This window comes from Eubalaena glacialis, chromosome 11 (assembly GCF_028564815.1).
Source record: "Eubalaena glacialis isolate mEubGla1 chromosome 11, mEubGla1.1.hap2.+ XY, whole genome shotgun sequence".
NCBI classification, from domain to species: Eukaryota; Metazoa; Chordata; class Mammalia; order Artiodactyla; family Balaenidae; genus Eubalaena; species Eubalaena glacialis.
Genome location: NC_083726.1, coordinates 16621984 through 16647384, shown reverse-complemented (window position 1 = coordinate 16647384; position 25401 = coordinate 16621984). Strand labels below are relative to the sequence as shown.

At 50.0% G+C, this 25401-nt stretch overlaps 1 protein-coding gene across 1 annotated transcript in view; it reads right to left on the bottom strand.

The window, feature by feature from the left end:
* The window catches only part of NUAK1 (NUAK family kinase 1), a 64713-nt gene extending 39582 nt beyond the window's left edge, over positions 1 to 25131 (bottom strand). The window contains exon 1 of the mRNA XM_061204955.1: positions 24387 to 25131. Coding sequence (XP_061060938.1) covers positions 24387 to 24641 — 255 coding nt within the window. The 5' untranslated portion in view covers positions 24642 to 25131. The remainder of the gene's footprint in view (positions 1 to 24386) is intronic.
* Between the last annotated feature and the right edge of the window lie 270 nt (positions 25132 to 25401).

The following is a 25401-nucleotide window of genomic DNA, read 5'->3' as shown; positions in this document are numbered from 1 at the left end:
GGCTGCTTTGGGGAGTGGAGAAAATTCCGGGCAGACTGTGTGTATTTGAGGCTCCAATCAAAAGAATCACTACCCTCTTCCCTCCACAGCCACCTCCCATGATGCTCATTGACTGACATCTGTCAGCCTAAAGAGAGGGTTCCAGAACAGTGCCTCTCAAAGGGGTCCTGGGTATCTGGTCAAAATGAAGATTCTGAATCCAAAGGTCTAAGGTGGGGCCTGGGATTCTGGATTTCTAGCAAACTCCCAGGTGATGCACCAGTGATGTCAGCCCAGGGATCACACTTTGAGTAGCAAGATCTTAGTGCTTTGTCTTTGGCCTAACATATCAACATTTTAAAAGCAGCGGCGATATTCTTAATAATAACAGTAACTAATATTTATTATGTGTTAACCAGGTGCCAGTGGACTTTATCTCATTTAGTCCTAACTACAACCCCATTGTACAGGGGCACCAAGGCACCGAGGAGATAAACATTGCCCAAAGTCACGTTGCCTGTAAGAGATGGAGCGAGGACTTGAACCCAGGCAGGCTGAGCCCAGAGGCTGCTGATTCTTGAGGCTGTGGATAAAGTTTGGACGGACAGCAAACATGGCAGGTGACAGAATCTCTCAAAGGATCCCAAACAGTCTCCAAAGCCCACTGTGATGGGCCCCCTCCAAGCAGATGAAGTTTTTTACAGGGTCCCATGTGAGGTCCTGGGAGGTCAGGAGCTGGGGACTGAGCAGCAGGGAAGAAACAGGGTCATAAACACGGCATTAGCATCACTTAGTGAGAACAAGTTTGAGTTCTAATCCCGGCAACAGGAGCTGGCAGCTTCCCTGCCATTCACAGGTGTGATCTCACACCCGGCCACGTTCCACCGCTCCACGGGAGCTGCAAGGCACTGAGTCAGAGGCAGCTCAGGGGACCTTTTCTTACCAAGGGGCCCAGAGGCCACTTGCAGTGGGAATGAATGGTTAGCCAAGTCAAGTTGGAAGCCAGCGTAGGGCGTTCCTGCTCTGGCCTGGTTGATGGTCAGAGTTCAAGGCAAGGCACAGCTCCACATGGGCCCCATGGGTCCAAAGCTCCCCAGGATCACCAAACGGCTTTCACTTAGAAAGGCTGTGCCTGGCCATCACCACGGTGACACCAGCCAGGAGGCCACCTTGCAGCCAAAGCCCCTAATTAATTAAGTGGCCCCCAGCTCTTTGTGAGGAGTCTGGCCAACTCAGGACAACACTCTAGCAAGTTGCCATGATGCACCAGCCCCATGGGAATCCAAGGCAGCTCCACCGCGGGGCCCGTGGGCCTCTTCCTCTCCGGCCTGTTGATTCATGTCGATGTGTGAATGTTTCTTCAGACAGCAGCAGGTTGGAAGCCAAGAGTTGTATCAGCAGGCTCTGAGGAGAGGCATCCTGATGCCAGGGAGCACAGAATATAGAAGAAAGACCTTTTTCTTCAAAGAACAGCATCCTACCATTCGCCACCACCAGCCTTTTAACCTTGTAAGAGGTTCTGAACATATAATCCTGTGTAAATCAGCTCTCAATCCTCGATTTCCCAAAACTCCCCATAAGAGATGGTGTTTCCTCAGATGACCCTGATTTTTTTTTTTCTCCTGCCGTGAAAAATGTGTTCTATCTCCAGAATTGAAACAGCAAAGCAGATTTTTATTTGACGGGGCCAGGGCCCACTTAAGAGGTCCTCAGAAGGGCCTGGGATGTTTCTATCTACAGATACAGTCATCCCTTGTTCTGGACCTGCCCCCTTCAAGGGCTGAGCGAAGAATGTCATTATTGCATGTGTCGATGCCACAAGGGAAGTGGAATTAATGACTAAGAAACTGCAGGCAGATCTACACTCCCTGTATGGCGCTGAGGTTGGTAAACAGGAGACAGTGGCCAGGGCTGACCGGGCAGGAACCGATGGAAAGTTAGCGCCAGCAGCAATGATAGAGCAAGCGACAAGCCCACCCCGAGCACGCAGTTAGATTCCAGGAGACAGCACTTTGCCAAAGGCTGGTTGGCGTACCACCTGCATCAGATCCTCCGTCTGGGGAGGAAAGGGGGATGCTGACTGCCATAATGCAGATTCCAGGGCCCACCCCAGACCTATTGAATTCGAGGATGAGGACAAGCTGGGATGGGCACTTTTTACAAGCTTCCCCGGTGATTCTGCTGCACCCTGAAGTTTGACCTTAAACAACAGTCCATGTGGCCGGGATGGCACTCCTTCCGTAACTTAAATACTATGCAGTCATATTAAATGCTAGATGATAAAGGAAAATTCATGAACTGCCCATCTATAAAGAGGGGAATTTAAAACAAGCTACTTCCTTGAAGGGACTCAGTGACCTGCATTAATTTGCCCCTGGGAAAGGGAAGGTTTGTTCCCAGAGGACATCTGGCTCATCCTAGCCCGAGGCAGGCCTGTGGAAGCCCGGAGGCCACGGAAGCTGGCTGCTCAGGGGTTACTTCATGCTCTGCAGGCCACCTGGAGCTCCCACGCCTGGTCAAAGTGAATGTGTCCAGAGAAGGAGAGAGGAAGTGAGCTCTGGAGCCCCCCATCCTGCCTGCTCTGTGAGAGAGGGTCTAGCCGGGGCTGTGAGGAGCCCCCTCTTACGGGAATCCGCTGGAAATCTCTAAGAAACGATCCCAAGGCCCCCTGCAGGAAATGGTCTCCAGTAGCACAAGAGATGCTACACAGGCAACACCAGCGTCACAAAAATACTGAAAACGCAAGGCTTGTTCAGCTGGGACTCGAGTGGCCAAGCAGGGGTTTATTTTTGGACTCTCGCATTCCTGAAAGCCAAATGCAACACCAACTCAGAAATCTAAAGTTCAACGGCTCTTCTTCCAGGTTTCAATAGTTCTGGGGAGAGGGCAGACCAGACCAGAGGGCTGAGGTTACTTCTAAGTTGGACAGCCTCAAGTAGTAGCATCTGATCACCCTGACACTGTTTACACCACAGCTTGAATAAGCTTAGGATTGTGCAACTTTGATTTATCAAGCTCCAAGCCCAGCAGAGCCCCAGCCAGAACTGCTAAGAAAGCCAGCCTCAGCCCCTTGGCCCTGTCATCAGTCACAGGAACTTGGCCCAGGTGCCCCCTGCACAGGGAGGTACTCGGACAAACATGTCACAGCCTCAGTTTCCTCATCTGCAAATAAGGTGACAAGAGCACCGACCCCGCGAGGTTGCTGTGGGGATCGTTTCAGATTGTGTATATGATGAAGGGCGAGAAGGCATAACCAGCAACATTATCACCGGCAGATGTTAGAGCTACAAGGGCCCCAGAATGTTCTATGCCAGCCCCCTCGTTTTACAGATGAGGAAACCGAGTCCCAGGGAGATTAAAGTACAGGCCCAAGTTCACGAAGCTAACAGCAGCACAGGAACGGCAACAAGGGTCCTGATTCCCACTCCACTCCTGGATATATCATACCCTGGGTGGGGATTCCTAACCAAATTCCAAACCACAGCTAGCAGCAGGACTGAAACTGCCACCAAAAAAAAAAGGGTTTAAATTCACATTTACATGTGAGGCAGGGCCCAGCACAGCAAAGTCCCCAGAACTGTTGCATTATTAATAAACTAAGATGGGGGCGTGGGGCGGAGGTGACAGCCACTCCTAAGCGTGCTGGCAATATAGGACCCGTTTCACAGCACGATGCGTGATTTCATTTCCATCTGACGCCAGGGGGCTGTCCTCACACAGACCTGCTGGGGACACTTTTCAGTCCAATTCAGTCCGAACCTTGTTCCAATATCTAAAGTCTGATTTGATATCACGCATGAGTAGGCATACCTGGGTGGTTCTTATCCCATTATTTCTTAATTCACTGAAAACATTGCTTTTAAATATTAACTTCAGGCGGCCACTGAATCACTGACCTTGGGAACCATTGAAAAAGGGACACAAAAGACCAAAGAAACATTAGGTTTCCAAAGGGAAAGGAAATTAGCCAACTGAGTTTAGCTGATCCAGGTGAGCAGAACAAAGAAAAAAAAAAAGTTTTTAATTTCTTAAGATGGTAGGATACATATAACACACACACACAAATTAAAGGGCATGTCTTTAAATTTTAAATTTTAACCATGGGTGATTTTAAAGATAAGTGAAAGAGAAGAGTCCTCAGAGGTTATTTTTATCCTGACAGAATCCCTCTTAGGCGGAAAACGGGCGTATAGCAATTAAAGCGCAAAGACGGATCAGAGAGGGAAGAGATATGGAGACATACGTACGTATATGTATAACTGATTCACTTTGTTATAAAGCAGAAACTGACACACCATTGTAAAGCAATTATACTCTAATAAAGATGTTAAAAAAAAAAAAAAAGATCAGACAGGGAAGGAATAAGAGCCCGGGATACAGTCTGTCCCCGCCCCACCCCCCCCCAGAGGCCTCATTCATCATCTCCTCACAAGCAGCAGCTTCTTTTCCTTCCAGGGGAAGCTCTCAGCTCTCAGTGTCCATTATCCCTGCTCCACAGCCCCTCCCCCGTCCCCCGGCACAATCCATTTGGAGGCTTGGCAGCCCGTTAATTACCGCCCCACCAACCTGCTGCCAGGGATGTTGTCACAGAAGCGCCTCCGGCTACAAAGGCACAGCCCCCACCCAGCTCTGCCAGCCCAACCCCCAAGGCGCATGCTCAGTCCCAGGTGGGCATTTCCTGCCACCCCATCAGGCCGGTTGCCTCCATGGGCCTCACCCACACCCATCACTCAATGCCTACCCTCAGGGAGATTGGGGCAGGGGTCTGTGGTCATTACAGGGACTTAAGGAGCAGCCTGGGTGTGTCCATGCCCCTGGACATTTGTGCTTGTCATTTCCTCTGCCCGGATCCCCACACACCCTACTGTCTGCAACTAACTTCTCCAGCTGACCCCCTCCTCCGCACCCACCCCCTGCAATGAGCCCCCGAAACGCACATATAGGTCCCCTTTCATAACCTTGCTCACCATTACTTATAGGCTTCATTCACACAGAGACCATTTCTGTTTTATTCACTGCAACATCTCCAGTGCCTAGCAGGTAACTGGTGTTCTGTATATGCCAAAGAGCTGTTGCTGAGATGGCCCCCAAGTATTAAGAAGGACCTTTATAAAACCATACAACAATAATAGGGCATCTGATTCCACCCAGCCTAGCCCCCAGCCCCCTGCCACTGAGTCTTCTTTGACCTTGCTAAACTCTCAAGTGTTGAATCCCTGCTTGTCCCAAAATCATTGAGCCTGAACTTGCTCATCTTTAAAATGGAGCAATAATAGTGCCCACTCCAGAAGGGCTGGGAGAGAATTCACGACAATAGCTAGTGGTAATCATGATAATTACCAGTTATCAAGCCCTTACTGTGTGCCAGGCACTGGGCACCATCCTGTTAAACCTCTCAACAGCTCATTCATGAAATTCTTACTAAAACATTATTTCTGCTTTCTCAGTGAATTTAAACTGAGTCTGAGGAAGGTGAAGTAACTTGCCCTAGGGCACACAACTAATGAACAGGAGAGCTGGGTCTCACTAAACCCAAAGACCACACTCTGAAGCTCGGTACCAACACTGACAAAGCAAGTAGCACAGTGCCTGGCATTTAGTGGGTGTCTATAAAAAAAGCTGAATCGGAGTCTCTGGAGATGCAGGCGCCACCGAAGCCACACTGCACAGCCTTGTCCCCACCCTAAGTCTTTTCTTATTCAAATCACTCCCATCCTCAAAAGCACATCCACTGGTGTTCCTTGCTGCTCTCTGCGGGGCCAGGCAACACAGCTGAACAAAAGGCAGAGTCAGACCAGAGGGTCTGGGAAGCGCATCCCTAAAATGATGCAACAGTAAGCCAAATCTCCAGCAAGCAATCCTGGGAAATCTGCTCTAGATAAGGTACTGATCAAGGTCCTGCAGACCATGGACCTACCCTTCAAGTTGCTTACAATCCCATGGAGAGGGCAATGGACAGGTTCTCCCTGCCCTGCACCCATTCATCCTTCTACTAGTAGGAGCGCCCTGACATTGCACTGGGGACCACCCCTACCCCACTGTTAAAGAGACTGCCAGTCAAGATACTTCACCCTCCCCATGCCAATGGGTAGACACATGACCTACAGTTTGGTCAAGGAGATGTTCTTCCTAGGACTCTGAGACCCTTCCCAGCAAAGTGTTCTCTTGTGAGATCACAGGCAGAAACTGATGTAGAAGTCCTTCCGTGCCTCATTCCCCCATTTCCACCCCCAAGTCTCCCTCATGCTCCTAAGAGCAGAATTGAGTCTCACTTTGCCCAGAGTATGAATTTTCCCATCCCTGACAAGAGCCAGGAGAGAATCTCCCCTGTCCTCTTTGCTCACTCATGTCATGTGCCTTACACTCCAACATCCCCTCCATAAGATGGGCCTCTGACTACTTCACTTGACTGGTACTAGTTGAAATACCATCTTCAGGACCCATCCAGATTAATTCTTACAATAATTTCCTCTCTCGCCCCAATAAAGACATAGTAAATTATTGTGGAATTTGGCCTTTTTTTCTGGCTGATTGGGGGTTCAGTCAGGTTGTTTTAACCAATCTTGCAAGAAAGGTACAGGAAGTCCAACGATATTCCCTGCCAAATAATGGTCTACCCTATAAAATATTACCAGTTGTTATAAACTGAATTGTCTTCCCCTCCCCCCAGCAAATTCAAATGTTGAAGCCCTAACCCCCAATGTGACTATTTGGAGGCAGGGCCTTTAAGGAGGTGACTAAGGTTAAATGAGGTCATAAGGGTGGGGTCCTGATCCAACAGGACTAAAGTCCTTGGAGGGAGAGGAAGAGACCCCAGGAGCACGTGCTCACTGAGGAAAAGCCACGTGAGGCCACAGGGAGAAGGCAGCCATTTGCAAGCCAGGAAGAGAGGTCTCACCAGAAACCGACCCTGCCAGCACCTTGATCTTAGACTTCCAGCCTCCAGAACTGTGAGAAAACTAACTTCTGTCATTTAAGCCACGTAGGCCATGGTATTGTTACAGCAGCCCAAGCAGACTAATATGCCAGTCGTTGTCTGTACTACCTAAATCACAGTCAACACATAATCTAACAAGAGGGAGAGTCATTCACGGTCAATACCAGGAATAGGAAGCAGAGACGGCAGGACAGGAACCCTCATTCACCCCTGCGTCCCCAACAACTAGGGAAGAGTCTGGTCCCAAAACAGACATTCAATAAACACGTGTTGAGTTGAACTGAATCAAACATGCTGAATCTCATCAGTCATAATTTTTATAAGAATGCTCACCCATCCACCCACTACCACCAACCTGGGCCAAAATCTACAAGTTGCTGATGTCAGATTCCCAATTCCACTCTGGTCCACGTTGATTCTATACTTGCGGGTGAGACCGCAAACCCGTGTATGCAATACCAAGGTGTGTAAATGACCCCCCCCCACCATGTATACAGTGCCATCTCACTTTATTTTACTCTCCCTACCACCCATGAGACAAGCTACTTATTTTGCAGGAGAAAGAAACTGATCCTGCAGAAAGGAACTCTCCGAGTCCCCACAGGTCATAACGGCAACACCCCAAGTTCCAACCCAGGTACTTGGATTCTGTGGCCAATACTACTTCCAATGGGCCACACCTGTTTCCAAGTGTCGTGAAATCCATGCAACCACAGGGTAAAGGAGAAACACCCCAAGTCCTGGCACCGTGATGCTTCTTTTCTCCATTGTTTAAACCCTGGGGAAAACTAGCTCAGATATCAGACTATTCAAATGTCGTGGGCGACCTGGCTGGGGAGCTAATCAGAGCAATTTGAGTACACGGCTAAACGAGGACACCCCTTCCTGGACCAAGCCTTGCCTTTATGGCAACACTTCATAAGAACCATTCCCTTACAACACAACTGTCAAATCCAGCAACCGCAGGCCAGAAACATCCCAGCTGAACCCCGCCAAGCTGCTTTCTGATGTACTGTACACACAAATACCAATATTCCCCAGATGTTCTCCATGTAAAACATTTGGTTTGAGACACAGCCCTCCTTTCCCAAAAACTCTTACATTTGTTTAATGGACTCATACAGTTCAGCTAAAATATCCTGGAGCAGACATCTGAAGCCAGCCAGGCTCTGATGCAAGCATCCCATCTGCAGAAAAGAAGAACAAGTAAATAAGACTTATGCTCCCTGCATCTTTAAGCAGGTCATAAAATGTAAGCTATGTACGGATAATAATGCAAGTTGCTTTCAAGTGTGTTTCTGAGTCCATCTCGGTATTAATCTAAGACTGATGTTCAAAAGGACAGTGGGTCTGGCTGGCATGCTAAAGAGGAGGCCACATTCTGTTTCTTACTCCCTCAGAAAAGAAGTTAAAAAATCTGTCACTTGAGCAACCTAGATGATTGAGGTGAAGGTAGGTTTTCTCTTGGTTTTAGTTTTCCAAATATAGCAATAGCTCCTTTATTCCAAAGTCACTGGTCCCTCCGGAACACAGGGAAGATGTGGCGAAATGGGAAATGCACCCACCCAATGGGACCTTGAATCAAGAGACTCAGCTCAGCCACATACTAACTGAGTGAGCCTGGCCAGGCCAACTCTCCCCAAAATGGCTCATTCTTTTACAAGAGAAAAACGGAATCTCATTAGATTCATTGTCAGGGCCCATTCAGCTCTGAAGACTGTATGAGAAAGGAAACGAACTCTTAGAAAAGCCACCCCAAGAAATAGCATAGAATCCATCCACTGAGCCCCTGAAGATGGTCACCCAATGTTTTCCTGCTAACACAATTCTAACAAGCTTGTCATGGCAAAGCTGTCGGGAAGTGGAAATACGGAACTAGAAAGCCACTAGAGACAGCCTCCCTGGTGGAATCAAGACAGGACGACTGGCTTTTACCTTTCATCTTTAACTTTTCTGTGTCTTGTGAGTTTTCAGTATTGAGCATGCATTATTTTTGCTAGAGGGAAAAGAAAAATGTTATCATTTAAAAGGGTCACAAAAAGGCATGGTAGCTGATGAAGGAGCAGATAGACAAGCTATAAATAGCAGACATGAGAACTCCAAAATACAGTACTGAGAACCATTTAGAAGTTCCCAAAAAGACTTTGAGAAAAGGTTTAACTACCTTCAAGGTACTTTGTTTTAAGAAAGCAAGAAAGTGTGCATCCAACTGAGAAAGATTTCCATAAGAAATGGCTACAATTTTTTAAAAGATTGGCTTGTAAATAAGCAAGCTTCAATTACCTGGAAAACTATATTTAGAGCTCTCTATTATAACCCTTTAGTATTTCCACTTACCCAATGCATCAGACTAACAAGAATTCTCCACTTTCTTGACTGGGCTCATGTCAGGTTGAACCCTAGGGGCCGCTGGGCTGCTCTCTGCTTCTCCCACCCTCCTCTGTTTTACTAGTCAACTCCCCACCTCCATCCCAGCCAAGCCAACTGCCCCAATATGGCAGCCTCTATAGTCCATGGAGCATCTCATCCTCCCAAAACGCCAGCAAATCATGGTATAATTGTAACTTCCTCCATTTGAGGATAAAGATCCCCAGATTTCAGACGTGTTTATTCTCATCACTGCCAAGAAAAGGCAAAATGCAATGAGACAACATACAAAAAATGCCCAATACTGTCCAACATACAGTACATACTGCAAAGCCCCTTTTAAAATTATTATTATTAACAAATAGGCCACATGCAGAAATGTGTGTAAGTAAGAACCCTGCAGGGAGACCTTCAAAATACGAGGTTGAGAGGATGGTGTCAGAGGGCAAAGTGAGACAGGGCTTGGGAGAAAAGGAACAGCTGTAGCCTCTTTTGAAAGAGGACATTTCGGGTCACCCCAGTAAAAGAAGTCCCTCCAAATGTACTTCTGTAGCCCCCAGGGAATCGATTTTGCAGGATGGAATTATTTCCCTGAAATAAACAGACACACAAAAGTCACTACAACTGGAGCCTAACAAGAAAACAAGCCAGCTGCTGATTTATAGGCAGCCTCTGATGCAACAGAGCAAAAGGTCCCCGGCTAAGGTCCAGTGGGATGGCTCTGGACACACCAGCCCTCCCTGGAGGAAGCACACTGGGAGTCACATAGGGGAGGGGCCTCACCTTGCTGTGGGCAAGGTCCCAGGTGGACCAGGCATGGATGGGACACCTTCAGGAGTGCAGACCCTTGGGCCTCTGTCATCAGCAAGCTCCATCATGGTCTCAGCTCCAGCCGTGCACCTAGGCGTCTGTTTCAAGATGGTGCTGCCTGGGCCCCATCCGCAGATTGCTGCTAAAAGGTCCCTAGGTGATCCTAATGCTCCGCCGGGACTGGGAACAAGTGGTGTAGCCAGAAGAGCCCACAGGGGGGTCAGACAGACCTGAGTTTTTAACTCTGGCGCTACCTTGCTTACTTCAGCAAATCAGTTACCCTTTCTGAGCATCAACTTTTTTAACTGCAAAGTGGGAATCTGTCACAGCTGCTGTGACATAAGATGACGCATGTAAACGGCCTCATGGAGGGTGATTATTCTACAAATGTTCTCTCCTCTCCCTTCGCTCCCCTTCTTTCAAGGTTCTCCCAAGTGGGTCAGGAGTTCTGGGCATCTCCCAACTCTAAGGGGCTTCCTGCCTTGCTAGGTGGGGAAAAAAAGGATGGGAGGGAGGCACATCTTTCCTTATGTTGGATCCCCCCCATCACACATACAAAATACACACACTCAGAACCCCTACTGGTGAAGTAGGCATATTATTCTACAGCAAAACTATGCAAAGAATGGAGAGTCACAAGCAGCAAAACGAGGGAACACCTAGCTTGTCAGATTTGCTTTGCTTTTCCTGTCGAGAGGAAGACCTAACCTGGGTGTGGCACTTTCTCGGGAAGTCCCTGCCTCTGCCTCTGTCTCTCCTGTTAGCTGCAAGCCTCTTACACCTGGCAGCACAGGGCTGAGGTATAGTAGGCCCAAGGGAATGTCTGAATGAATTATGCTCTTTGAGGCCAGGGATGGGCATTTGTAGATCAACAGAGCTCCTAAGGCCCACACGTGTTAATCCTCTAAACAGGCATTTCATAAATATACCTGACTCTGATTCTGAGCACCTGGCAGAAAAGGATATAAAGGCACATTCGGCATTTGGGGGGCAGCAGCTCAAGGTCCAGTGACTGACAGCAGCAGCCCTGCAGCACTTCCACGTTGGCATTCCCCTTCAAGTAGTGCAAACGTGGGCCAGCGACTTAATTTTCTGTGCCTCAGTTTATCCACTGTAAAATGGGGATGATAATGTTGCGCATCTCTTAGGGTTACCATGAGGATGAATTAGGTCAGTGATTCGACGTGCTTAGACTACCGCCTGGCACGATTCCTGCTATGTAATTGTTTGCTATTATTATTACTCCATGGGAAAATAACAGGCAAAGAGACCTCAAACTATGGCTCCAATATAGAGGCGTGGGGTCTTAGGGCCCTCCAGTTATCATAAAAGGTGCGGACTGAAGAAAGTGGGGTGGTATATCCTCAGATGAATACAACGAGCTTTCCACTACTGTGTTTCCCAAGGACAGACCATGGACCAACCCCATCACCTTCCCTTGTGTTATCTGGTTAAAATGTTGAAGATTCCCAGGTCTCCCTAAGTCCCACCCCAGCCCTGCTGGACCAGGCTCTCTGGGGTGGGTGCCAAAGATGGTGCATTTTAACTGGCACACCCAGGAGACTCCCATGTCCCCACAAATCTAAGAGCCCTTAGACTGGCTAAGCTCCTTAACTAGAGGGTCATGTCCATTTGCCCACCATCATAGCCTGAGAGGCTTGCACATAGTACGTGCTCAACGAATATCAGATGAATCCATTCAAGAGTTACAACTCAATAAGTAGTCAGTCACTTGTTTTGAAGGTGGCAGGCACATGCAAAGCAATGCTAAATCAGACAGACAACTTCATTCATTTATTCTAAAAATCTTCACCGTGCTTACTATATACCAGGCACTGTTCTAGACAGCGGAGATGCAGAGAAGATGATGAATGAGGTTGCTTAGAGATAATTAAAGATGGTGACAAGTGCTGTGAACGGAGCTAATAAAGCAAGGAAACGGGTGGCGCATGTCCCTGCTGTCATTAAACTCGGCCTCTAGAGCAGCGCCACCTTTTAGAACTTTCTATGATGATGGAAATGATCTTTCCTGCATTGTCCGATGGCTGCCACTAGCCCCATAGGGTTATCCAGCACTTAACATGTGGCTAGTATGCCCAAGGAACTTAAGTTTTTAATTTTATTTCACTGTAATTAATGTTAACTTTAATAGGCACGTGTGTCCACATGAGACAGCACAAGTCTAGGGGCGGAAAGAGATTAGTAGACTGGAAATTATAACACAAGGCACTCAGTGTTATGAGGGTGAGGAAGGCGGGTAGAGCACCATGTGTTATCAAATGCTTCTCACCCAATTACCAGATGCCCTAACGTTCTCTGGCTCTGGGAATTGAAAGAACAAGGTCAGGTACAAGGCATTGTACTTGGGCTGGAATTTTTATAGGCCATGATCAGTTGGAAGTGGTATGCAGCCCGGCCAAGCCCCAGAGACTGTGGTTCAAGAACACACCACCATCCACAAAGCCTGCCCACAGCTGCCAGAGAGATCTCTCTCTTCCCCGCCGTTCCGCTGATGGTCATTTTGTCCTTGGCTACAACGTCCCACTGGGCCCTGCATGGATTTTATGAGATTTCTTCGCTTCAAGCATAAGTACGGATACAAGCCTCCCAAATTCCACCGGAAAATTGGTGGCTAATCCAAACATTTCATAAAATTAGAACTCATTGTGGGGCTGAAAGGAATTCAGACTGTGCCGCCACCAGAGAAATGCAAAATATTTGTTATAATTTTTTCCTTCATGAGCTGTTTCAAGCAGCAAGTGCTTTTTCAGCTTGATGTTAAAGGAGGTGCTGGGGCGGTGGGGGGAAGGAATGGGAGAGTTTTTGTTTTTGTTTTGTTTTCTCTGTGGTTTGCAAAAAGCATCACCAGATGATGAAAAATCGAGGAATCCTGCCTGACTCCCTAATCCCTCGGCTAGCAGAGATAATAAACTTTCCCCGTCTCGGCTGCATCTTGCCTTTATAAAGATGGTGTTTTTCTTGGAAAATGGTACTTTTGCTCCTTAATTTTCTTCTTAGGCTTTAGCCCCAGAATTTTTTCTATGCTGAGATTTCATCAGCAAGAGAGAGACTGCAATCATTCATTCAGGCATGCATGCAGGCAGGTCACCAATACTGATTTGCCAGGCACCATGCTAGGCACTTGAGATAACACCAGTAAACAAAACTGGTGAAAATCCATGCCCTGGAAGAGCCTGCCTTCCAGTGAAGGAGGACAAACAAGGGAGGAGTTGGAGACTGCCACTTTGAAGCAATCTGGGGACAAGACCTGAAGATTCACCAAATGCAGAAACTAGATGGGGCTGGAAAGTAAGCTCCAAATCAGTCCCAGAACTCTCATCTCACAGAGAAATTAGCTGAAGCCACAGAAGGGGCGTAATTCGCCCAAGGTCACACAGCTCAAGTTGTGGCGATGGTGGGACTGGCCCCCAAGCCTCCTGACAACATCTCCAGACTCCTAACACTCCACAGCCATTCCACAAACACGAAGTGCCTTCTTCTTGTGCACCAGGCACAGAACCAGGCACAGGGAGGACATAAATGAGTAAGACACGGAATAATTGGCTTCATGGAACCAAGTTCCTCCAATTGCTATTTTCACAAGCCCGGACACAACTTCTCTGAGCGGTAAGTCTGGGTTCAGTGGGAGTCCACCCCACAGCGTGTGGGTGAAGGACCCAAGCAGGAAGCTGCAGAAGCCTCCAAGGATCCGCGCCCATGAGAGGCCATGGAGCCCAATGATTACAACCTTGACCCTGAAGTCAGACAGCCCAGCCCTAGATCCCAGCTCTGTGACTTTGGGCAAGTCTTGTGACCTCTCTAAGCCTCTCCTTCCTGGTCTGCAAAATGAATGCACTAATAATACAGGCTCAAAGGAGAGACAGCACGTAAAGTAGTTAGAATAGTGCCTGGCTCACACGCGCCACTCAATAAATGTCTCCTGCTATTACCACCGTTAGGGAAAGGATCCTCCTTCCGCTCTGGACCTTCCTACACATTCAAGAAGGTGGATACGACTCAGTGGAGATTTCCACTTCATTCCTCCCCTCTCCAGGATTTCTGCCACGAGCTGCCTGCACACCCACTCACACACTGGTTCCTTCTCCGAGCATTCCATTTGATTCTGCCTGGGAAACAGGTATCAACCACAAGGAAGATGCAAAGCGGGGTTCGCCCTGGAGCAGGTGCATCACCGCCCTGCCTTTCCACCCAAATACATTCACGTGCTGGGCTCTGAGCTCACCAGATCAACCCGAATATCAGCCTCTTCCCTCCCACGGCTTCTGCTAGTTGGAGAAATAATTCACTTTCTAATCTACCAAGAGCTAGACAAGGTAGTAGCGTTACATCAGGGACCACTGAGAGCTTCTCAAAGTTTGCTGTCTTCTCTTCTAATTGATACTGAGAAAGTCATGGCTGCATAATGAATGTACTTGATGTAAAGGGATGAAATTCTAAGAGACTAAAGCACACCAAGAAAAAAAATACGATAGGGAATCAGTGTCCTTAAATGGACCAGCAAGGAGGGGTAAGCGTGGACCACAGAGGCTGGGGATCCAGAAATGACAAGGGGTAGCTGCTCGTTCTCGAACCAAGAGGTGGCTGAGCTCCTTTGGGGCAGAGGCTGTTCCCTGTTGCTGTTGCCCAGCCCCACCCCGCCACCTCCCTGGTGCCCACACAGGGCCTGGCACAGCAGTGGAGCTCAGCAAATATTTGAATAAATGTGTTTAAACGTGCAACCTGGGAGAGGCAGAAGGAAAAATGACAGCTATTTCTACTCCTCCTTGGAAGCCGTCTAGGGTCGTAGCCAAGAGCTCAGACGGACGTGAGTTTCATTCCTGCCATCATCCCCAGGTCACAAATAGTGTGTCCCTGCGCCTCAGTTCCCTCTGCAGGAAAATGGGGGTTGTGAGAGCATCTCTCTCATTGGGATGGGGGGGCGTCTAAGAACAACCCGGAATTCAGTGAGATGATGCAGGCAACACACCCACCCCAAGGCCTGGTGAATATAAAGTGCTCCACAGAGGTGAGCCTGATAGAGCGATTTCGTGTTTAAGGATGAAAGACTAGTAAACATACTGCTCAATTCTTCCTTTTAAGTGAGGATGCCAAAAACATGCCTTCCACTGGGGAGAGGGCCCCCTCCTTAGTCTTCTCCTCCTCCCCGGAGTCTTGCCTCCACCCACCTGTCCCCAGGCTGAAGGAGCTCCCTGGATGCTGAATGCCCCCCGCCGCTGCTAAAAGCACTGGGAGACCCAAATGCACAATGGACAGCGGAGGCAGCCACAGGCCTCCAGCCTCACTGGGACCAAAAGCAAAGTCCCCTAAACTTGAAGTAGCTAAGGAATGAGTGAAGATCCCTCCAAGCAACCCAGCAGAATCTGAGTTTGCCTTCCTCTGAATCCCAAATAATAACAGCTAATTTTTATTGAGAACTGGCTGCATGTCAGGCACAGTTCTCGGCACTGTCTCTGACAACCCAGGAGGCAGGTTCTATTATCATCCCACTTTATAGGTGAGAAAACTGATTAGGTTCTTTGAAAATGAGAATGGTCTAACTCACATAGAGCCTAGGCCAGAACTCACTTCATAGACATGCTTAAAAAGCAATGTCTGCCTTGAGCTGAATGGAAATGCAGACTCTCCCTACGTTTGACAAAGCCTGCACCTAACAATCTGAAAAAGGTTTTGGGAGCTGAAGATACTTCCCCTTCCCGCAACAAGACCTCCTGCCAAAAACCAGGCAGTAGGAAATGAAGTCTACATTTCACCAGCTGCATTCAGCGAATCCCAGGATTCTCTTCCTATGCGCTGGCAGGGACCTTGGAGAGCATTTTGTCTTGGCCCCTCGATTTACAGGTGAAGAAAGGGGCTTCAACACCTGGGCACCTACTCTGTGATGCCCTGTGCCCAGGCTGCCCAAGGTACAAAGACAGCTGAGACCCCATCCTGCCTTTCCCAAAAGGGCTCCTTCCAAGGATAACACTCTCTGTGGGCCACACACTTTTCTAAGAACTTGACGTACAACTCATTCATCCTCACAACCACTCCTGTTTCACAGATGGAGAAACTGAGTCAAGCTGACCATCTCAAACTTACACAGGAGGTTGGAGCAGGGTCTCAAACCCAGGCGCCTGGCTCCAGAGGCAGGCTCAGAACCACCCCACACTCCCTTTTGGATTCCTGGATTGGATCGTCCACTTCCCTTCCACCTTCCTGTGAGTGTCACTGGCAGCTGGGGTGAATCATACATGAACTGAGCCCAACTCACAATGAAATGACAACAGCCAGCAAGGATTCCTTCCAACCTGCACCCATCAGCTGCTTTCGTGGCTTTCGAGCCACGTGAACTACAAGGAGCATGACACCAGCGAGAGGGAATTGCGGACTTAAGGAAACACTGACAAAGAAGCAGCTCCCTTTTTTTAAACTCCCTTTGGCCACAGAGTTGCAAGTTGCGCCCTGAGCCATCTGGACACCGCCCTTCCCCTCCCCTTCCAGGGAAGGAGGGAACCTACCACAGCAGCCTCTTAGCACCCTCCCACTGGAAATCTCCAGCTGCCTCTCAATACCTCTAATGAAAGTAAGCGAAGTGGCATTCTTTTCTCGAGTTTAAAAGGCAAATCACGATGGTGTTTTTTCCAGACATACATTAAACTCCGCACTCCAGCCGGTTTACAATTCCTTAAGTACTTGATTTACAGCCCAGGGAGAAAATGTTTTGAAAATCTTGCAAATGCATTTTGTGTCTCCAGCTTGCCTACTCTGCAGAGCTGATCACCGGGGATTCTCAGATGGGGGGCGGGTGACTCCCGGAAGTGTGGGAGTGACCCAAGGAGGCCACAGAGCTCCAAAGAACCGCGGGGAGCAGCCGCCAGGGGTGGGAACCCGCTTCCCTCCTCCTCCCTCCAGCCGTTCAGAGCCTCAATGGAGACGCACCTGGCCGCGCTGGGCCCTCCACCGTGGTCCACTTGGTGGTAAGGAGAGGGGTGACCCAGAGCAGGAGGATGGGGGCCCAAGGGGCCTTCCCCCCCTTCTCAGGACTGCTGGTGCACTCTCGATGCAGCTGTTCGTTCGTGCATTCATTCATCCATTCATTCATTCTTACTGAACACCTACTGTATGCCTGGCACCCGGCTACACGCCAGGATGCCGTGGTCAGACAGTGACCCTGCCTCCCTTCTAACGGGGGAGGAAGGGGAGGCTGTATACAGACAAAGCATCAAACCCACAAGCTCTTAAGGAAACCGACACAGGGCCAAGACAGGAGGACAAGGGAGTGGGAGTTTGGACAGCCAGTCAGGACCTGAAGGATGTGGCAGATTCAGAGTTTAAGTCCTCAGCAAGCCATGGGAGGGTTTAAAGCAGGGACAGCCACGACCTGGTATAAGAAGACCACCAGGTGCTCGATGCTAGTACTTCTCAACAAGGTAGTAATACTAGCTCTGGTTTTCAAGATACTATGCACAGGATCTGCGTTGGAAGCTTCCAAATCCTACTTCTCATGGCAATCCCACTTGGTCGGATATTGGTCGCCGCATTTTCAAGATGAGAAAACAAAAGCTCAGAGGAAACGTGCGGCTTGCCCAGGATCCTCCAGCTGCCGAGCCGCAGGGGGGCATAGGAACCCAAGCCTGCCTGATTGTACAGCCTTGATTTCTTTCGCCTCATTTATATACTCCCTTGCATCATTCTCAGACTATTCCAGATGCATTCATGACACGCCCCAACTAAGTTCTCGGGACCTCGATGGCAGGTCATATTCTGCTCTGAAACTTCCCACTATCCTGGGCACTTTAGGAAGCCCTCATGAAATACACCCGGTTTACTGCCAGATTGAAAGGAAAAGGGGTACCAACCCCAGCGGAGGATGTATCTTCATTACGAGGAATCTTCAGCCCGGCCCCGGTTTAACATGCAGTTAACAGCTTACCGGAGAGCCTCGCCGTGAAGTCAACATCTGGCTGCTTCTGGACCACTTCCAGAGAATTTTATCAATACAGCCAGACTCCACTCACGGTGGGTCATCTGGCCCAGCCCCTCCTGTGCCGGGGCCTGGGATCTTCTCATTCCTGCGCTGTACAGTGGCGTCTGGGCCAGCGGAATGATAAATGCATTCTGCTTTAAAGCAGATACTTCACAAATCATAACTTACAGATGCTCCAGGACTTTCATGTGGGAAAGACAAATGAGACTTAGGCTGTCTGACTCCGGAGCCACTGAGGACAGGAAGCCACAGCCAGGAAGCCTCTCTCCCGCTAACAAGCGCATGAGCAAATGTAACAGAAAGAGAATTCGTGCAGGGAAGGGTCTGCCTGGCTTTGCAGACTCTGCTACGTAACCCGCCATTCATTTCCAGCCATTGTCTTTCCTTGCCCACAAATCGGAAAGCTCCTTGAGGTCAGGGGTGGTGACCTCCAGCCTCCACACCTCCTAAAACAGTCCCTCGCTCAATGTATTCCCTTCTGCGCCATCCTACAAGCCTTTGCGCAGGACCTACTATGTGCCCGGCACACTGCTAGGCACAGACAGTAGGTCCAAGACGGTTAGACGGCGCTTCCCAGCAGACAAGACATCTCAACTCAATTCTTATCTCCTGCGGCTTCCCAGGAGGAAGTGAGATCAGACGTCCTGGAGTGGGGTGGGTGCATTTCTGTCTGCGGGCCGGGAAGTGAACCAGCTGACCTCCCGAGGCCCCCTAGGGATTCCAGAACCTGAGGCTGCTGAAGGCACAAAGAACAAAGTGTGTGCCCAGGAGGAGAGCTCCCTGACCTGCTTCATTAAAACAGACCCGTGGCCCAACAAGCAGAGGTCTCTCTCCCCCAGCACCGGGCTGATCCTTATCTTCTCATAGCTCAACTCCTGCGAAAACCTCCAGGCTGGCTCCCTGCTCCAAGCCGGCACACCAGACCCATGGGCTCGGAGCCCCGCTGCGATCAGAGCCCAGCTCAGCCCACCTAGAGGAAGGGAGCTGGCCAAGGTCTCTGCATTCACGCTGCCTGGGTCCAGACCCTGGCTCTGCTGCTGCAGGTGACCTTGGCAATTAGCAAACCTCTCTGTGACTCCATCTCTTCATCTGGGAAATGAGACGATTGCAGGATTGTCACGAGAATTAAATTAGTTAAATGGACCTGGCACGTTATAAGCACTCAAGAAGAATTAGTCGCTATTATTATCATTATTATTATTAAATGTTATTATTATTCCCCCCATCCCATATCACCAACCTTGCCTCCCACTATGTCCCAGCATACACCCTGCATTCCAAGAGATCTGGCCTGCTCACCCTGGAATCTGCCCTCTGCCCGAAAGCTTCCATATTTCAGTCTTCGGAAACCCAAATCAAGGGTCATCTTCAACAGCCCCTACCCTCCCTAATCCTACAGTATGCCCTCTCTCTATACCCTTCCTGAACAACAAGAAACCCCCCCAGGAGAAGAATCTCCCCATGGCTAATCTTCTGGCACATGAGTGAAACACCGCACCCAAATCCAGAGGTCACCTGCTGTGCATCAAAAAGAAGGTTTTCCATTTCACCAGCAGCAATGGGTCTCAAAATAGATGAACTTGTCTGACACTGCCTAGCTGTTTGATCCTGGGCAAGTTAACATCCCCAAGCATTGTTTTCCCCACTGGTTAAATGGGTCTAACAAGAGTGCGCACCTCTTAGGATCGTGGTGACGATCAAACAATAGAAGATGTCTGTAAAGCACTTAGCACAGCGTGACACACCACAAACTCTCAAAAATATCCGCTGGTAGTGATAACAGCGGCAGCAGCAGCAGTACAGGAGGGGGTGCTCCTGTCTAGCATGGAACTCAATTTAACGAACTGATCTTCAATGAGCTACACTCCAACTTGAAAATCTCCAGAAGTAATCAATTCCTGTATAGAAGAGGTACCCATGGCCTAGCAACTGCGCACTCTGTCTCTTCCACCAGACTGTAAGTTCCTCGGGTCTTATCCATGTGTATGTCCCAGAATTTAACATGGTGAGAAGCATATGGCAGATGGTAATAAATCTTTGTTAAACTGAGCAGAATTAGTTCAATAGTTGTAAGTACATTTCCTCTTTGCTACTAGATTATAAGCTCTTTAAGAGTGAGGCTCATGTCTTGCTCCAGTAAAGATTTATTAAATGAGTGATGGAAAAATACCAAACCAAGAATCAGGTTTCTTAGACCCAGCCCAGTCACTCACCAGCTGTGCAACCTCAGAAAAGTCACTTAACAATTCTGTACCTTATTTTTCCCACCTCAAGGATGAGAAGTTTGGACCACGTGTCTGCCAAAGTCCCTTACTCCCTGAAACTGGGTTTGGGCCTTAGCTGCAACATGGCACCTCAGCCACCATGCGTATGACAGCAATGCACCCCTGGCTCAGCAGGCCAGCTTACTAATTGGCACCCCTGATTCAATAACTTTGGGCCAGTGCTTAAAACACCCATTTTTAGTCAAATCAGTTCCTTTGCTGGGCAAGGATGCCCCATCACCCACGCACCATGGCAAACTGGGGGCACGATTTGCCCGCCAGCCCTGCCACTCCCATGCCAGACCCCTCCCGGAGACCTGCTTCCTGTTCACACCACGTCACGTACTGCTCACAGAAGCTAACCTGGTGCAGAGGGAGAGTTGAACTTAGCCCTTGACGGGGAGGTGATCGCGTAACACCTCTCCCCAAGGTGTTTTTGTCCTTGAATTTTTTGGCAATGCTCTGTGCAGCCTGAGGGTCCAGGGAGTTTGGCTCAAAGAAAATGCCATGTTATAACATTGGGGCTCACTACACAGCCCTGCCTGAAACTGTATCAAAACAAAAGTTGTGCAATAAACAAAGACCAAATTCAAGGCCTTAGAAATGTGTTCAGATCCTATCAGAATCTGGCTGACTGTCATGCCTTCCTATGGGTGCACTTTCCTAATTAACCTGAAAAGTTGATGATTTCTCCTTCCGCTCTCTAAGTGAGTTAATTGTCCAATGCATCATGCCTCTCTGATGGTCTTAAAATCTAAATGAAAGTCCAAATGATATGAGAAAAAACATCTGCTAAAAGAGGAAAGTAAATTTGCTAATTTCCCTTTTTGAGGTTTTCTATAGGTTATTTTATTCAATTCTCACAACTAGTCCATGAAGTTGGTACTATATTAGCCCATTTTACAGATGAGGAAGTGGAGGTTTCTGAAAGTTACATAGCTTGCCCAAAGTCACAAGGCTAGTCAGGGATCAGTCAGGACTTGAATGTAAGCCAGGACTCTTAGCCCTTCTGCAAGAGTGCCTCCGTTGTGGGGCTTGTTAATCTCTGGAAGAAGCCACTTTGAGTCCTTTCTCGTGGACATGCTCAGGCAGCTGCAGCAAGACTACATTTGGGATGAAGAGGGGAAGATGCCTGGACCACGCAGAGGGCTGGACCAGCCGACTCCAAGTTCCAGATTCTGCAACTCTCTACGGAACTGCCTTTCACTGAGCGCTGATGCTCCATGGTATTTTGTTTGATTCAGAAGGCCCTTGCAGACGTGCAATTAAAAGCCACAACATTCTTATTCTTAAACACTTCTCTGTCTCAGCGGGGGCTGATTTCACAGCATCTCATGGAGCCTGACACCCAGCACCTGATTTCTGCCACTCGCATTGGCAAAGGAGCTGAAAGTCACAGCTCCGCTTGGGAAGTGCTCTGAAGGGCGTGGGTACAAACAAAAATAAAATATCACTTCACAATTCTACCCAAAGACCTAAAAGGTAGAATTGAGACAGCGTGCTCTGAATTCTCCTAAACTGCACCCCGAAAGCAAATTGTGGATGTTTAGTGCATCCTTGGAACCAGAAGAAAACTCCAAGTTCACACTTCAGATGAAAATTCCTTGCGGCTCTTGACAGATTCTGAGTCACCAAGCACTGTACAGGCAAGAACAACTTGCTGACCAATTTTTTTGATGTTTGTTTTATTTTCTGTCCAGTCAGGCACAGGGAATTTTCCACCTGACAAGTCCTGTTTCTCACTTAAGTTCTGACACCATCTGTGAGCAGTGTGCTCAGCAGGGGAAGGACTTGAGGCCAAGGAAGGCTTCCCTTCACCCAACCTCGGTTTTCCCATCTGCTTAATGCAGGGTTTTCACCAGATGATTTTGCTAACATCCTAAGTTTATCTATCAAGTAGAAAGCAGTCTGGGGATTGCCAATTTTTGGATGTGGATATGCTACCAGACTCAAAATCTTTGCATAATTTTTGAGTAAAACATGAGATGGAGCTGAAATGAATAGCACAATGGGAAACTGAACTAGGGCTGGACAATACCAGAGCAGGACTCAAATCTTGCGGCTGTGAAATGAGCCTCTTCCGTTCTCAGGGCGCCCCCTAGTGGCCACTCGACTAAATCCCGACGGAATGCTCAGAGTTTCTGCAAATAAAGAAAAAGACACCCACCAAAAGAGAAAGGCAGGCTCCCGTCTACTGATGCAATCCCTTTCACTCTACCCTAGTCCGTGGATCAGACAGCAAGACAAATACCTGAGGCCCTAGTGAAGCTCAGAAAGATGTCTGCCATAAGACAAGCTTTCACTCTTGCAGTTAGTGGCAGCTCCCCAGGCTTCTGGTATCTGTGTCCCCTCACAAATCCCAGACACACCCTTACCACTCAACCCCTCACAAGCTCACATCCTCAACCTGCAGCTCCAACTGCGTCTGGTTTTCATTACTCCGCTTTCCAACTTCCCAGCGCGATTCTTCAACAGCTATTAAGACAACATGAGCAAGGAGCTAGGCTTAGTTTTTGCTTATTCAACATCCAGCCTGGGGAATATCACCTCAGACGAAAAGCATGAATGAAGTGCACGTTTCTCAGCCTCCTCTTCCACAGACCTGCAAGTGTGCTCCTCAAAGGTCATCTTTACAACCATCTCCTCTTGAAATTTTTCAACCTACAAAAATGGCACCTGCCCTCTCAACGACTTGCTTGCTATAGAATTTGTTGATAGGCGACAGCTTAAAAATACAAGGTACAATCTCTCAAATTTCCAATTAACCTATAACACTTTTTTTAGGCTATAGGATAAAGCCGTATCAACCCAAAGAGTGAAGCCTAGAATGAGGGAGTTATCCAGGTAACCAAATATTTGAGAATTTGGGGGCTGAACTTTCTGACTGATGCCCCGTTTTGTCCACAGAACTGTCCCTGCAAAGATGCAAAAGAAAAATCCTAACATTAACCTACCACTTCATTCAACAGTCCATTTTGCTTTTTCCCTGTGGTCATTTGTTAAGTTTATAAGCAACCTGGGCCCTGAAACAGCCCCCAAAAGTGTACACAAGGAGTCCCATAATTAGTTCCTGACTTTGGCCCCAAATTGATTAAAATCCATCTGATATGCTGCAAATCAAAGAACCATGTTAATTTTCTGCCACACACCACACAAAATCTTTCTGCAACAGTCAGTCACTTTGAACCCAAACCTCCAGCCACAAGCAGTGTGGATTTCAAGGGCCAGTTCTGCAGAAAGGAAAATGACAACACACCGAGGTTGGGACAATGCAGAGACCCCAAGGCACTCAAGGCGCTACTTGGGGCTGTGTAAATGGTCTTGGGACCCTGGCAGGGTTTCAGCTGTCACAAAGAGTGGGGAGGCTGGGGCAGACCCCTTAAGCAATGTAGTAGCCCTGCAGCCAGGGCCTGAAATGCAATTGAGTCGGCAACTGAACGTCCGTATGGCTGTCCATGCCCTAGGCATTTCAGTCCTCCCAGAAGCCAGCAACAAACTGTCACAACCCTCAGGCATGCAGCAGCCTTTACTTTTGTCCCCTAACCTTCTCTCTTAAAAACAGGCAGGAGTCCGTCCTCCCTTGCAGTGACAGCAGCATCGCGGTAACGGGGAGTGGGAGGATGCAGGGGAGGGGGGTCTCATTCATCTACAGGACATGGGGCTTGGGGGACCAGCTCCGAGCTGAGTTTGTGGTTCCGTCTGGAGTTAAAGCAATAAGGCATTCCAGGGAATGAATGCGTGCCCGCGAGGGAGACCCCAACGGTCCCGACGTTGCAAAGTGTTTGCAAATCATAAACAACACTACTTTGCTGCTGGGATCAAAACCCCCAAAATATGCGCAGACAGGATGTAACAAGTGTTTCGGGAGAAAGACACGCCTGAGCCACGGGGAGCTGGGGGGAGAGTGAGGAATCTGTCTGGGGGTTCCCGGGAAGCCCCCTCTCGGACAAGAGACCCTCCTCTGCGCCCCAGACCCCGCCGCGCGCGCGCTGGGTCCCCAGCCGCGTCTAGCCCGAGCCCCCCGGGTTTCCCCCCAACTCACCACTCGGCCCGAAAACCTCTCGGTGGCCCTCTTGACTTTGCCGTAGGTGCCTTTGCCCAGGGTCTCCTGCAGCTCGTAGCGGTGTTTCAAGTTGTGCTTGTGGTGATGCCGCTTCACCCCGTGCGGCTTCCTGGGCTCCGGGGCCGCCGCCGCGGGGGCTGCTGTCGCCCCCGCCCCCGCCTCCGGGGGAGAGCCCGGAGCCCCCGACCCCAAGTCCGGGCCGTCCCCGGCCGCGGGCGCAGCGGCCCCCTCCATGTCCGAACGCGGGGCGAGCCGGGCCGGAGAGGGCAGGACAGGGCACGGCGCTCGCGGTGTCTGGGTCCCCGCCGAGGGAAACCTGGGCGCGCTCAAGGTCGCCCCCGCAGCATTGGGTAAGCGGCCGGCTCCCGCCCGGGCTGCGGCTGGGTCACTGGCGGCGGCGGGGACCGCACATCTGGCGCCCCCGGCGCGCACGATCCGCGCACCGCCCACCAGCCGCGGCGAGCTGCGGCGCGTCGGGCGAGGTGGCGGCGGTGGCGGGGGAGGCGGTGGTGTTCGCAGGAGGGAGGGGAGAGGGGTGGCTCCGAGCGCAGGAGGGGGAGTGTTATGTGGGGCGCCGCGCCCCCGGACCCCTCCCCGGGAGGACGCGCAGACGGGGCGGGGGCGGAGGCGGCGAGCGCGGGCCGGCCCCGGGGGAGGGGGGCGAGGGGCGGGGCGGCCGGGGCTTCCCCCACCTCCCGGGACCCGGGGCCACCCCGAGCTGGGAGGGGGATGGGTGCGTGTCGCGACTCGCCCTTTGTGCCGCGCCGCCTAGGCCGCGGCGGCGGCGGCGGCGGCCGGCGGGCTTTGTCCTCGCTCGGCCGGGACGGAGACGGGGGATTCCCAGCCCGGGCGCCCCCTCCCCGGGCTCGCCCGCCGCAACTACCGCGGGCCCTCCGCCGCCGCCGCCGCCTCCGCCTCCTCCGACTCCTGCTCTTGCTCCGGCCGCTCGGCCTCCCTTCCTGCTCGCGCCCTGGCGGCGGCGGCGGCGGCGGCT